The 14774-nt window shown below is 49.6% G+C and overlaps 1 protein-coding gene across 5 annotated transcripts in view; it reads right to left on the reverse strand.

The window, feature by feature from the left end:
- Positions 1-14774, reverse strand: part of cadps2 (Ca++-dependent secretion activator 2) — an 87765-nt gene that overhangs the window by 62411 nt on the left and 10580 nt on the right. For 4 of the 5 annotated variants that reach the window (XM_072710689.1, XM_023826000.2, XM_023825986.2 and 1 more), the window contains exons 2-3: positions 12912-13025; positions 2920-3252 (exon numbers count right to left, since the gene is read on the reverse strand). In XM_072710689.1, the coding sequence (XP_072566790.1) occupies positions 2920-3252; positions 12912-13025 (447 nt within the window). The remainder of the gene's footprint in view (positions 1-2919; positions 3253-12911; positions 13026-14774) is intronic. The other variant, XM_072710698.1, reaches the window with a different exon arrangement.

Genomic DNA, 14774 nt, shown 5'->3' on the forward strand with positions numbered 1-14774 from the left:
GGATGCCTGGCCAGAGCGCTGTCCTGGGAGAGGGAACAGCGCTGTTAGAGACGCCAGTCCCCGGGTCCCTAAAGCGCGAAAAGGGAGGGCGCATACGCGCTCAGCACCCCTCCTTCCTGCACCGGACCGGTTCGGTCCGGACCTGCCGGCGGTTGATGCCGCCGCTCTGCCCGCGGCACCGCCGGCTGCTGACGTCTCCTCTCTGCCAGCGACGTCGCCTGCTGCAGCTGCCGCCGCCCTGCCTGCGGCACCGCTTGCTGCAGCTTCCGCCGATCAGCCAGCAGCACAACCTCTCCGGTCTGCTGCCTCCGTCGATCCGCCTGCGGCTGCGCTGCCTGCTGCCTCCGCCGATCCGCCCGCGGCTGCGCTGCCTGCTGCCGCCGCCGATCTGCCTGCGGCTGCGCTGCCTGCTGCCGCCGCCGATCTGCCTGCGGCTGCGCTACCTGCTGCCGCCGCCGATCCGCCCGCGGCTGCGCTGCCTGCTGCCGCCGCCGATCCGCCCGCGGCTGCGCTGCCTGCTGCCGCCGCCGATCTGCCCGCGGCTGAGCTGCCTACAGCCCCGCCTGCTGCAGCCGCCGCGATGCCGGCAGCACCGCTCGACCCGCCAGTCCTGCCTGTCTTCCCTGCTGCAGCTGCCGCCGCTCTGCCTGCGGCACCGCCTGTTGCAGCTTCCGCCGCTTCGTCAGCGGCACCGCCCGTCCTGCCTGTCTACCCTGCTGCAGCTACCGCCGCTCTGCCTGCGGCACCGCCTGTTGCAGCTTCCGCCGCCTTGTCAGCGGCACCTCCTGACCTGCCTGACCCGTCTGTCCCATTGGACCCGCTTGCCCTGCCTGGCTTGCCTACAGTCCCGGTGGCTAGCCACGGGGTGACAGCGCCCGCCGAGGCGCCCCCTGCTGGCCGCGTGGAGGCTGCGCCCGCCGAGGCGCCCCCTGCTGGCCGCGTGCCGGTGGCGTCCGCCGAGGCGCCCCCTGCTGGCCGCGTGCTGGTGGCGCCCGCCGGGGTGTCCCTGTCTGGCGCGCCCGGAGTGCGCGCCTTTGGGGGGGGGTTCTGCCCCGCGGCAGCGCCCCCTGCTGGCCGCGGGAGGGCAGCGCCCAACCTGCCGGCATCTGACCTACCTGTCCTACCGGCACCTGAACGGCCTCAGGTTGCCGCGGTTACGCCCCCTGCTGCCCGCGTGCTGGTGGCGCGCAATGAAGCGCCCCCTGCGGGCCGCACACCCGAGCCCGATTCACCTGACCTGCTCGTCTCGCCTGTCCAGCCGGCCCAGCCCTGCTCGCCTGTCCAGCCGGCCTTCGTTCCAGTCCTGCCCGCGGCGCCGCCTGAGGCCGCCGTTCCGGTCCTGCCCGTGGCCCCGCCTGAGGCCGCCGCTCTGCCTGCGGCCACACCTGAGGCTCCGGCTGCCCCGCCTGTTGCCTCTTTAGAGGCCAAGACACTTGTTTGTCCAGACCTGACCTCCCTTGAGACTCCCTCGCCCTTACCCCGGCCAGACCAGCACCGCCCAGGACCCCGCCTGTCAGTGTCCCGTAAGGGACGGGGACACAGGCGTCGGGCCTGGGTCCCGCCCGCCATGCCCCCTGGCTCGCCCGTTCGGCCCCTAGCTCTGGCTCGGTGGCTGCCTGCGGGTCCTGCGCCTCGGGGTCGGCGGTCGCCGCCGGGCCCCCCCCTGGTCCCTGGGTGCCGGTCCTCGGTCCCGCCTCCGGCTCCCGGTCGGCCGCCTCCGGGCCCCCCTGCTCCGGCTTGGCGTCGGACGGCGCCTTCGCCGGCTGCGGCTGCGCCTCCGCCTGCCGCGGCTTCCCCCTCCTGCCTGCCTTCCCTGGTGTTCCCTCCTGCTCCCTCCTGGTCCCCTCCGTCACTCCCTCGTCCCGTCCCCTTGGTCCCTGGGTGGTCCCCTCCTGCTCCCTTCTCCCTCTCCCCTGCGGCCCCTCCGGCCGCTGCCCGTCGCCCGCCTGGGCCTTTTCGTGCTCCCCTTGTTCCTCCTCCCTTTCCGTTCGTCCCGCCTGTTTCTCCTTCTGGTCCCTTTGTCCCTCCTTTTGGCACCCCTGGCCCTTTCGTGTCGCCTGTGGGTGTTCCCCCTGTGTCTCCCTTCTGGGTCTGTCTCTCCGCCTTCCCTGTTCTCTGTCAGGTCCTGTCCTTCGTTTCGTCCCTGTTCGTCTTTTGCGTCTCCGTCCTGTTCCCTGGGTTTGGTTGACGTTCTGTTTTGTCTTTCAGGTCCTGTTCCCTCGTCCCGTCCGTCGCCTCCTCCCTGGCGCGCCCGGTGTGCGCGCCTTTGGGGGGGGGTTATGTCACGCCCCGCTCCGTCCGCTCCCGATGTGTGCCACGCCCACCTCATTACCTTCTGTTTCGCCCTAATTGTTCCCACCTGTAGCTCGTTCTGTTACCTAGTCTTGTGTATTTAGTCCGAGTCTCAGTCTGTATTCCCCAGATCTGTCATCGTTGTATGGTCCGTCGTTGTCTGCACCTGTCCTTTTACCTATAATAAACCCTGCACTGGACCTTCTGGCTTCATTCGCCTGCTTCCGTGCTCGCGTTCCATCCCGAAGCTGACAATACCTTCCACAGATAGGAAGAGATCTCTAAGTCAAGATCAAGTCGACTTTTCTTTCTGTTTAGTGAAGTGATATATTGTCATTGTGGACACACCACAGTACACAATGCAGAACAATGAAATACGTCCTTTGCATTTAGTCCATACGTGACATTGTGGCATAGCAGGGGGCAGCACCCAGGGTGCAGTGCTTGGGGGCGTTACCTTGGTGGTCTTACTGGTCAAGGATTCGAACCAGCAACCTTTCAATCACAAAGACGCCTCCCGAACCATTAGGCTACCACTGCCAGATTAGACATATACATAATTATACCAATAAGTGTATTTCAAAGGGAGGTCTTATTCACGTTAACAGCAAAGACGAAAGCAGTCACCTGGCACCCATTATAAAGAAGCTGGTGCTCAAACTTCCTAATGCCAAGGATCTGCTGGAACATCTCCAACAGCTGCTCTTTGCTCAGGATCAACTCAGACATGCCACAGAAGGGCATTCTGGGAGGCTGTCTCCGCAGGTCCTCGTCGCCCCTGTAGATGGCGTCGTACTTGGCGATCCAGGAGCTGAGCACCGTCTCCTTGCTCAGCCCGTCGATCTCAGGCAGACTACGGACCCGCCTCTCGATGTTCTTCTTGAAGACCTCGCGGAAGTCGCTGGCCGAGCAGCCACCGCTCTGCACCATCCGGGACACGCGGTCGCTCTTGAGGAACACCTGAGCAGCGAGATGGTAAGAACATGCAAGTGTGTAAATAAGGTTCTCCATGGGTATAGATGCCGTAAAGGCTACATGTAGACCTGGGCTGGAATGGGTGACACATTATCTATCTAAGGCCACAGAACAAAAACAAAAAATAAATAAAAAAAACATGAACAGCAGGGTCTGGAGGCAGATTCATCTGGCTTCCGGCAGGAGCAAAAGGAAAACTTAGTAGTAAAAATAGAGAAGACGACCCACGGAAAGCGCACAGGCAGATGTATCGGAGGACTTGTTTATCGTCCTGTCTGGGAAGTAGAAACCATTTCAGTCTGATTGCGTTTTCTTGTCTTTGGATACGTGAGTGGGTTGACAATGCAGTGATGTTCGCATGGAAGTCTTCACGGCGAATTCCATGGTGACTCAGACTGCACTTACTTTTTAGTTCCAGACTTTTATACAAAAATCCGGTATCCGTCGTGATACTAATTAAGACAGCATAGGTATTACAGCACTACTTGGAATTGTGAAGTTGAACACCTAGTCAGAAAATCTCTGGTAGGTGTGTAATGAGAAAGGCATCATACATATTTCATATTTCTTTCAACCAATTTTAAAGATCCAGTGACAAAGTACTGTAATTAGTTTTTATACTTGCAAATTCATTATGCAAACACCTTTCCAGCAGAACCCACCACAGTCGAGCACACATGCATTCTGGCCTTAACATGCTGGCTACATATATCTCAGCTGAACTGCAGAACGATGCCAGCATCGCCCGACTGGTTTTAGTGGAGGGAAAAGGGCAACAGATGGGCGACAGTCGTATCTCCATTAGGGGACTAATGGTGTGGTGCAGAAGTTCTTCACCCAGTGAGCTCAAAAGACTGTGCTCACGTCAGTATATGGTAACATTCTGCCCCTTGGGACGGGCAAAGTAATCTAAGCTGCATTTAAGGAAAGGCACCACACAAATATACGGGCCGTGGCTATGAAATGAGCTGAATTAATCTCAGAATGGGAGTGCGGTGCTTTGTGGAAACAAACTCAAATGCTGCTGCACCATCCAACTAATGGCCTGGGCTCTTGTGAGCCGTCAGCTGAAGAGCGACGCGGATGGATGGGGGGGCTGTGGTGTCGTGGAGAGCCAGCTGAATACAAACCAGGGCAAATTCAATGAAGCGGCCATGAAGGATGACTCAGGGTTCCAGGAAAGCTGTCCTGTTCTTTGCCTTCATAAAAAATACATAGATGCTGCACTCCAGGAAAAGAAAGAAGCCGAACTCTGAATGAGATCCCTGCATGATCGAGGGGCAGGAGGGCGAGGGGCAGGAGGGCGTCCCAGGGCAGTATGCATTTTTTTTCCCTACTATTTTAAGTCACTATCTCTACTCCTGCATCTATATTAAGTCCATGTTCCTTACTCCAACTCTTGTGATTTTTGTTAGATATTCTGCCCTGGGCAAATCTTACGATGGCGACTGCAGAGCTCATGAAGCGTTCACAGGCGACTTTACACCTGACTGGGCACCACTCCTGAGTCACTGGGGAGACAGCACTGGTCCATTCTGAGATGGATCTCATCAGGGTGCAGAACCACTTCCTTGCAATTCATGGGTCTGAACAGAAACTCTAGCTCATAGCTCAGATGTTCTGCAGCTAACAAGCCGGGCCACGAGGCTATTTGAGAGCACCAGTGATGGCGATCCGAATCATAACCAATGTGATCACAATAAGAAACGCTCAATGCCATTCAGGTGGTAACGTCCACATTCTCTGCCCGTTAATAATAGTGGGGGAAATGTATCGTGGATGCATCTCTTAAACATCTATTAAAAATTCAATTTAATAAATGACAATATAAAATAGCAATAATAAATTTTATATTAAATTAGTGATCAAAGTCAGTTATTTCACTAATATTTAATGAAAAATAACACTGGGCATTTAATTAAAACATCTATTGCACAGGAACAGGATTTACCCAGTACACACCGCTATGCATTAGCATATAGAAAAAAACACCTTTGTCATAATTTTGACTATTACTGTCAAACTATTTGCAGTAAAGTGATTTCACGCAACATTTTTTCCCCCTCATTATTTTCAGTTTAAACACCATACTGTGAAATGTTTTTTTTTTCTCCCAAATTGAATTATTCCTCTTTATTCTGAAATAATTGCAGTCATAATAAGGCTTCAGAGATATATAGAGATAGAGAGAGAGAGAGAGAGAGAGAGAGAGAGAGAGAGAGAGATAAGTAAATGCTTCCATTCGATGGTACAGTATTACAAATGTCAGATGTTATTAATAATGAATATGCCACCTAGGGATTTCCTCTTTGCCTGCTGCTCCACTTAATTGGTGACTTGAAATCTCAGTCAATTATTTATAAGCAGCAGTGTACAGAGCATCGGCAACTTCTCTGGAGAAGGAGAAAAGGCCGCTGTGCTCCGTTCACGTTCCTCCCTTAATGTAATTAAAGGCAACACCTACAGAGGACCAGTGGACTCCTTCTAAAGAGGCGACGTCATCCCTCATTAGGTAAGAGCTTTCAGAGGAATCACTGAACCAACACATGAAACCTCACTTGTATATTGCCTTAGACATAAGTGTCTACTAAACAAAAAAAATATATTAATGCATTATTAGCTCTGAGGTCCTTCAGTTGTTCTTTAAAGTGTTTTTTTAAATATTAAACAATCAACTTAATATGAGAAACTTTTTGTAAGACAAACATGCATTAATTTTCAACAGCCTTATATATGATTAGACTCAGTATCAGGCTTTTGAAAAGACGACGGCCTACGTGCATTAGCGATGTTCGTAATAAACGCCAGCGGAAAACACGGCGCCGAAGGCCACCTTTGCACGGTCTCAGGTCCCAGCTACCTGCTAACGCTAACACTGCTGGACCCAGACACCGAGTCACAGGTGAATCTACTAACAGCCTGGAATTATGGGATTCTTTCATCACCGAAAAATAATTATTGGAGCCCTTGAAACCCTGTAGGGGGCCTCAGCACCCCTCTGCGGAAGAAAAACAATACTACAGCTGGCATCCGAAAATGATTCATGGGCGTCTCTGAAGCACACCCGTTTAGCCAATCGGGTAATTAACTGATAATATCTGGAAGGTCCCTTGCAAGATCTATACACAAGAAACGCAACAGGTTTTTATTCATTTGAACCCGCTCCATATGTAAACCTTACAGCATTTCTGAAAACATGTTTTACCCCAAAGCAGGAAAACAAACAAAATGATGGGTATGATTGCTTTAAGACCGGATTTCATTTTGTCTGGTCCTGAAGTAGCTCAGGTGGTGTTCCAACCATCCAGTGTGTAGTACAGGCGAAAATAAACACTCATTAATTCAAGCTGAACGCAAGAAACTACAGCGATTCCGTCTCGCAAATGAAACATTTTATGTCACTGTACAAAATATATACCGTATTCCAACAAATATAGAATGTGTTTGAGTTATAATAATTTACAAGACATGTCATAAAAATGGGAGGAAATGACATGATTACTGCTGACTAACAGGAATCCCACAAAGGGCAAGAAACAGATGTGGTACAAGAAAACTACACTGCCTTTAGATCCATTTCCAGTTTTTTCTGAGTATATGGGATTGTGACAGAAGAGGAAGTTTGAGAGAAAAGCAGATCTCCATGGATACTACACAGACTCATGTGTGTCATTAACTATTAAACAAAACCCAGCACCTCTCTGTGACTGCGCATACAGTAGGTGCACAGAGGCTCTGCATTCGCTCAGGCGTTCTCGGTGAGAGAGACGTGAAGAATGACAGGCAAAGTCTTGCCCTTTCAAACCTCGGAGGCTTCGCCCTTCATCGTTTTTGAGGAAGACAAATGCCCTGGTGGCCGGCACCCTGTAAACAGCGAATAAGGAACGTGGAGTGGGTGCTGACGACTAAAGTATGTTATGTTCACTTTGGAAGGTGATCGCAAAATCACTTCTGTGTGAAGCCTGACTTTATACTGACACGTGAAATGTGTCCAAAAAGCCAGAACGCCCGTACTTAAGCAGCTTTGGTTGGGTTCATTGAGAGTTTTTCATAAGTTCAAAAAGCAGTAAAGCAGAATTTGTGGTAAACCTAATTCCACACCGTTCACATGCATTTCGTGACTGAAGGTCTTAAACTGACTGGTCGTTCAGCTTGACATTGGTAATGATGAAAACCTTTTTTTTATTTTATCCAGAGCCTTAAATTTAAAAAGCTTTACTTTCCTGAATCACTACATTTAGGCAGAGAGAGCAGTGTTTCTCTCCGCTGGGGAATTCGGCCGTCTCCCTGGAACTTCGGATGCGGCCAGGAAAGGCGTTCTGGAACACCACACAGTTGCTCAATGTTCCGCATGGACACACATGACATTGAGATTACTGCCTCTTGCGTTACGATCTTAAAAGTTTCTGTGAGGCGGAGGGAGACATCTGCAAAATACTTAGAACACAGTAACACTCGCACTAAACAGCACAGTTCAAAATTATTACTTCCCACAAGGAATATGCAAACTCGGCATATGTATGAAACATCTAAGGGGAAATAATCTGTTGAGACTACATTCACATTTCCAAAAGTACATTTTAACTCCACAATCTAGATGCGATACCATGTGACATCTGTAATGATCAAAATGAGAAACTTTATTGACAAATGCAGATTGTGGATGACAGCGAGGATTGACTGGATGACGCTTCCAGGGCAGCCCCTTCACTTGGGATCATAAGAGAGCTGATAAGCTCTGAGCAGAGCAGCTATCGGCAGGGCAGTTATCTCACTTTCAGATACTGTTAGGAGAAAGATGATAAATAACCCATTTGGCAGTGCTTGGTCTTCCTGACAGTGCTGCTTATATACGGCCGTACCTTCGCACTGTAAGATGTTACACTCTGAGGGGTACTGGTTACCATGGTGGTGGAATGGAGAGCTTTGCTAAACTCTGTGGTGTTTCCCATTGTGATTACAGGGCGTCCCTGTCCACCTGTGCAGGGTGGGTTACCCCAAAATGTTACTCCCCTCTGCACTCCCTGGAGAAAGCCTTAAACAAAAATCTCTTTGTTGTAGGGCAATTAAAAATAGCACACCAGCGCAAACGAAAACCTTTCAGGGTGGGGGAGGGGGGGTGATAACCCAAGTCAGATGGATTATGAGATGCCGCACGTAGATAGTGATATAGTGACAGCCTTAAATATATATATATATATATAAAAAAAATCGAACTCAACGGACTTGGACATTGAACGGGTCTATGGATTTTTTCCCCCCACTTGTACCTCAACCGTAATCTTGGAAGTCGACCGTTCCTGCTGAAACTTTGGCATTGTCAGGTACACTCACTTGGCGCTATAGCCCCCAGTATTTTAGCCCCAATGGCAATTTTCCTTCAAAACCAAAAGCAAAAAAAAGAAGTCAAGCCCCAAGTAAACTTGAATTAGTCCTGATCTTTTCAATAGCTAGAAACTCCCCCATTCATGCCTGTGAATCGCTCTCAGTCAGAGTAACTGCAGAATGTAAAAAGGAAATCATGGTGAGACTTGAAGGTGGTGCACGTGTGTCTGCTCTCGCGTGAGTATGAAGTGAAGTGAAAATGATTAGTTGTCATTGTTGACACACCACAGCACACAGTGCACAAAAACAAAATGTGTCTCTGCATTTAACCCATATCGTGACACAGCAGGGGGCAGCTAATCCAGCGCCCGGGGAGCAGTGCTGGGGGGGGGGGACTTTGCTCAGGGCACTTCAGTGGTATTTTGCTAGTCGGAGATTTCAACAGCCATCACATGGAATTTTCATTTATTTCAAGTGTATTGCTTTTGTATGTGTGCTTTTTCATGTGTGTATTAATTTAATACTGATTGTTAATGCGTTTTGTTGTGAGTTAGGTAGATAAGTTTAAATAGGCAATCATTTGGGGGTCTGCAACGGATTAAATTCATTTACATTGTTTCTTGTGGGAAAAATCTATTTGGACCAAATCACAACTCAACCAGCCTTCAGGAATTAATTTAGTTTGTGTTCCAAGGTGCCACCACATAATATATGTGTGCATATATATTTTATACACACAAACATCCAAATATGCATTATTGTATATATAAATATATAAACCATGGAAAACAACATGAGAAACATTACTGTTTATGCTGTAAACATGACAAATGATCAAAAATATCTAAGGCACCACATTTTAAAAATGGCAAGATCATTTTGAGACTGACTTGAGACCCGATAGTCTGTTTGGATCCTAATATAAACTGTGATTAATACATGGTGGCATATCTACCTGCTGGATACACACAACAGACAAGCCATAACCCCCCTTCAACCATTGAGTGACAACCCTCATCTTGGGAAAACAGCCGTCTGTTAACAAAACAGAGAGGACAGTGGCAAACAGGAACCCTAACATGGCGGAAATGAAGGTCACAAAGTAGCGGGCCAGAGATCCATCTCTATTCATGAGTGGAGTTTTTTTTTTTAAAAAGGGTCATTATAACCAATCCAAAAAAAAAACCAGCTAAATGCTGTTTTTTATAAACACAATACTGGCCAGGAAAGGACAACTGTTTGCTTAGCTGTTGTTATTTCATTTGAAATAGTTAAAAACAAAGCAACCAACGGGGGAAGGTAGAAAACTGTCATGTTGTGTATAGGATGATATATAATAATAATAATAATAATTTGGTGATTGTTGACATACCACAGCACACAATAACGAAATGTGTCCTCTGCATTTAACCCATATGTGACGTTGTGACATAGCAGGGAGCAGCTAATTCAGCACCCGGGGAGCAGTGCTTGGGGGCAGTACCTTGCTCAGGGTATCTCAGTGGTGCCTTGCTGGTCAGGGATTCGAACCTGCAGTCTTTCAATTACAAGAGCACTTCCTTAACCATTAGGCCACCACTGCCTCAGGGAATGGTAGGAGGCTAGATAGGCTAGGTAGTGGTAGGAGGCTAGGTAGGTTAGGTAGTGGTAGGAGGCTGGGTAGGCTAGGTAGTGGTGGGAGGCTGGGTAGGTTAGGTAGTGGTAGGAGGCTAGGTAGGCTAGGTAGTGGTGGGAGGCTAGGTAGGTTAGGTAGTGGTGGGAGGCTAGGTAGGCTAGGTAGTGGTGGGAGGCTGGGTAGGTTAGGTAGTGGTGGGAGGCTAGGTAGGTTAGGTAGTGGTGGGAGGCTAGGTAGGCTAGGTAGTGGTGGGAGGCTGGGTAGGTTAGGTAGTGGTGGGAGGCTGGGTAGGTTAGGTAGTGGTGGGAGGCTAGGTAGGTTAGGTAGTGGTGGGAGGCTAGGTAGGCTAGGTAGTGGTGGGAGGCTGGGTAGGTTAGGTAGTGGTAGGAGGCTAGGTAGGCTAGGTAGTGGTGGGAGGCTAGGTAGGTTAGGTAGTGGTGGGAGGCTAGGTAGGCTAGGTAGTGGTGGGAGGCTAGGTAGGTTAGGTAGTGGTAGGAGGCTAGGTAGGCTAGGTAGTGGTAGGAGGCTGGGTAGGTTAGGTGGTGGTGGGAGGCTAGGTAGGCTAGGTGGTGGTAGGAGGCTAGGTAGGCTAGGTGGTGGTAGGAGGCTAGGTAGGTTAGGTAGTGGTAGGAGGTTAGGTAGGTTAGGTAGTGGTAGGAGGTTAGGTAGGTTAGGTAGTGGTAGGAGGTTAGGTAGGTTAGGTAGTGGTGGGAGGCTAGGTAGGCTAGGTAGTGGTAGGAGGCTAGGTAGGCTAGGTGGTGGTAGGAGGCTAGGTAGGTTAGGTAGTGGTAGGAGGTTAGGTAGGTTAGGTAGTGGTGGGAGGCTAGGTAGGTTAGGTAGTGGTAGGAGGCTGGGTAGGTTAGGTAGTGGTAGGAGGCTGGGTAGGTTAGGTAGTGGTAGGAGGCTGGGTAGGTTAGGTGGTGGTGGGAGGCTAGGTAGGTTAGGTGGTGGTAGGAGGCTAGGTAGGCTAGGTGGTGGTAGGAGGCTAGGTAGGTTAGGTAGTGGTAGGAGGCTGGGTAGGCTAGGTAGCGGTAGGAGGCTAGGTAGGTTAGGTAGCGGTGGGAGGCTAGGTAGGTTAGGTGGTGGTAGGAGGCTAGGTAGGCTAGGTGGTGGTGGGAGGCTAGGTAGGTTAGGTGGTGGTAGGAGGCTAGGTAGGCTAGGTAGTGGTGGGAGGCTAGGTAGTGGTGGGAGGCTAGGTAGGCTAGGTAGTGGTAGGAGGCTAGGTAGGTTAGGTAGTGGTAGGAGGCTAGGTAGGTTAGGTAGTGGTGGGAGGCTGGGTAGGTTAGGTAGTGGTAGGAGGCTGGGTAGGCTAGGTAGTGGTAGGAGGCTAGGTAGGTTAGGTAGTGGTGGGAGGCTAGGTAGGTTAGGTAGTGGTAGGAGGCTAGGTAGGCTAGGTAGTGGTAGGAGGCTAGGTAGGTTAGGTAGTGGTAGGAGGCTGGGTAGGTTAGGTAGTGGTAGGAGGCTGGGTAGGTTAGGTAGTGGTAGGAGGCTGGGTAGGCTAGGTAGTGGTAGGAGGCTAGGTAGGCTAGGTAGTGGTAGGAGGCTAGGTAGGTTAGGTAGTGGTAGGAGGCTAGGTAGGTTAGGTAGTGGTAGGAGGCTGGGTTGGTTAGGTAGTGGTAGGAGGCTAGGTAGGTTAGGTAGTGGTAGGAGGCTAGGTAGGTTAGGTAGTGGTAGGAGGCTGGGTAGGCTAGGTAGTGGTAGGAGGCTAGGTAGGCTAGGTAGTGGTAGGAGGCTAGGTAGGTTAGGTAGTGGTAGGAGGCTGGGTAGGTTAGGTAGTGGTAGGAGGCTGGGTAGGCTAGGTAGTGGTAGGAGGCTAGGTAGGCTAGGTAGTGGTAGGAGGCTAGGTAGGTTAGGTAGTGGTAGGAGGCTAGGTAGGCTAGATAGTGGTAGGAGGCTAGGTAGGTTAGGTAGTGGTAGGAGGCTGGGTAGGTTAGGTAGCGGTGGGAGGCTGGGTAGGTTAGGTAGTGGTGGGAGGCTAGGTAGGTTAGGTAGCAGTAGGAGGCTGGGTAGGTTAGGTAGCGGTGGGAGGCTGGGTAGGTTAGGTAGTGGTGGGAGGCTAGGTAGGTTAGGTAGTGGTAGGAGGCTACCATGCTGGCATAAGAAAATTAACATGTAAAAATCGATAGCTTAACATAGCTAATTATGCATAGAATCATGTCAGTTTAACAATCCTGCATACTACTGCTTAACACAGACAGCTTTGTATTACTGGGGTCAGTAGTTTGGTCACTGATCATTTCCACATGGTGGTACGAGAAAAGTCCTCCAGCGCAGCGAGTGTTAAAGCCAGAGCAGAGATGAACCATGAGACCTGCACAGATGCCCGTGCCTTCACACTTACGACGGAGCCTGGCACCAGCTGACAGCCAGGAGATACAGATCTCGGAGTAGGCGGAACAGGTGGGGTAGGAACAGAACAGGTGGAGGAGGCAACAAAATAGGTAGAGTAGGGAACCAAACGGATGATGGAGTATGAAGATCTGGCCTGGAATTTCGAGCATGGTTATTCATGGCTAAGCTGACGGACAGGCCACTTTTCATTGCATTACCTATGATGTTGTCTGAATACAACCTTTAAAGAAGGAGCAGTGACAATGCTGAGAACAGGAAAGGATCTTACACTAGGTGAGACATTCCGTTCTTTTGGGTCCATCGTGTTCTGGCCGTACTATGCATACTCTCTCCACCAGCAGAGTCTACTTGCCTCATAGTAGCTTCGCACAGCATTGCAGAACGCTTCGTCGGCGGCGATCTGTGTCTCTCCACTGAGGAAGGACTGGAAGCGTTCCTTCACAGCCTGGAGCTGCTGCCGGTTGAGCTGGAGACAAAGGAGAGCAGCGTACAGTGACCCGCTGGCTAAAGAGGCAGGCAGAGCTTTGCCTGAGATATTAAAAAACATCATTACTCAAATACACTACAAGCACTACAGAATAAAGCATGGTGCTACCATGGGTTTCAGTGGATCTTTCAGTGGATGAGTAACACACAGTACGAGTTAAGGATTTGTACTTTTGGACAGGAACAGGCAGCAGGAACCTCTGACATCTTGACAGTACCTCTGACATCTTGACAGGGTAGGCCATATTTTGAAAGGACTGAGAGCGGTTTGCTTAATTACATTGTGTCAACAGCTTCTAACTGCACTGAAAAAATCGATTCCCAGGCATCCACTGCATCCAGGTTCCTCCAACTCTTTTCTTTGACAAAGTTGTACATAACTATTCCTGTGCTAGTTCCTGTTGTAGCAAAATTCATAAACAAATCAATTGTTTATAACATAGGGGTCAGACTGGGATCTCACCAGGCATTGTACTGTATCTTAGACTAGACCAGGCAGTGGAATGCTGGGGAGTTTGTAGAGGGGTTGGTTAATTTCCAGTACAAACTGTATTTGAATATTCAGCTGTATATATTCTTTTTTTTTTGCAATATTAGCATCTGAAAAAAATGGAAATGGTTAAACTTATACAGAACAAGGAATTCAGGCGGCATGACAAATTCAAGGCATGCAGAGAGGCATCCTGATTGGTGGGCTGATTTCATGAGTTTCATATTGTTTAAATGCATTATAAAAAGAACATAATAGCCTGCAAGAGCTGTTCTGAAAGGCCTGAAGCCCTGCAATTTAGCCCAAGTCAGAAAAAATTGGCAGCAATTTTGACTGCATAACTAAAAACTGCCTAATAATTTAAGAGCCGGCGCTTGCAAATGACAGGGATGACAAATCCTGAGCCAAGTGGGATGTTGATGACATATCACTCCCACAAATCAAGGAGATAGAGTGATTAAAGTTCACATTGTAATGGTACGTAATTCAGACAAAAAAATAATACTGTTTTCCACAACAATTCACTCAACACAGGCATCCTTAGTATTTATTCAATGACTTTAAATAGAAAATGTTTTGCTGAAGCCATTTGGTGTACAAACAATTGTGACTAATTGAGGGATAGGTCAGGTAGTCTAGGCCGTATCAATGATGTTAATTATAATAAATAAATAATAGCCATTATTAGCTACCTGTCAAATTAATATGTAACAGTTCAACCAAATATAGGATTTTAGGACCTGAAGGATTCTTCTTGTGTAATCGAAGTCCAATACCTCAGGTCAGGTCAGGTAGTATGCATTGGTAGAGCACGTTGCACCCACAATACGACAAAACACCTCGGGATCCCGGTTGGCAACCCCCAGGTCAACACATGGTCCAGTTACACCCCCTGGAAATGGCCGTCTATCTGCCGCAGCCAGGTGTTGCATGGGCGTCCCCTTCGCCTGGTCCAGCCGCTTGGATCATCAGCAATGGAGATCCTGCAAGCTGGATCACCCAAAGGGAATCATGCCACATAGCTGTAGTGCCGTAACTGACGCTCCCTCACAATGCAGCTGATGTGCATCATTCGGGACTCTGAGCAACCGCTTGTTCAACACAAAGTCAAACTTGCAATACTCAAGAATTTTCTGAAGTGACACAGTACCAAATGAGTCCAGTCTTTGTTTCAAGTCAATGGATAGCTTCCATGTCTCACAGCCATAAAGAAAAACAGGGAGTACCAGGACTCTAAAG

The sequence above is a fragment of the Paramormyrops kingsleyae genome, chromosome 1, assembly GCF_048594095.1.
Source record: "Paramormyrops kingsleyae isolate MSU_618 chromosome 1, PKINGS_0.4, whole genome shotgun sequence".
NCBI lineage: Eukaryota > Metazoa > Chordata > Actinopteri > Osteoglossiformes > Mormyridae > Paramormyrops > Paramormyrops kingsleyae.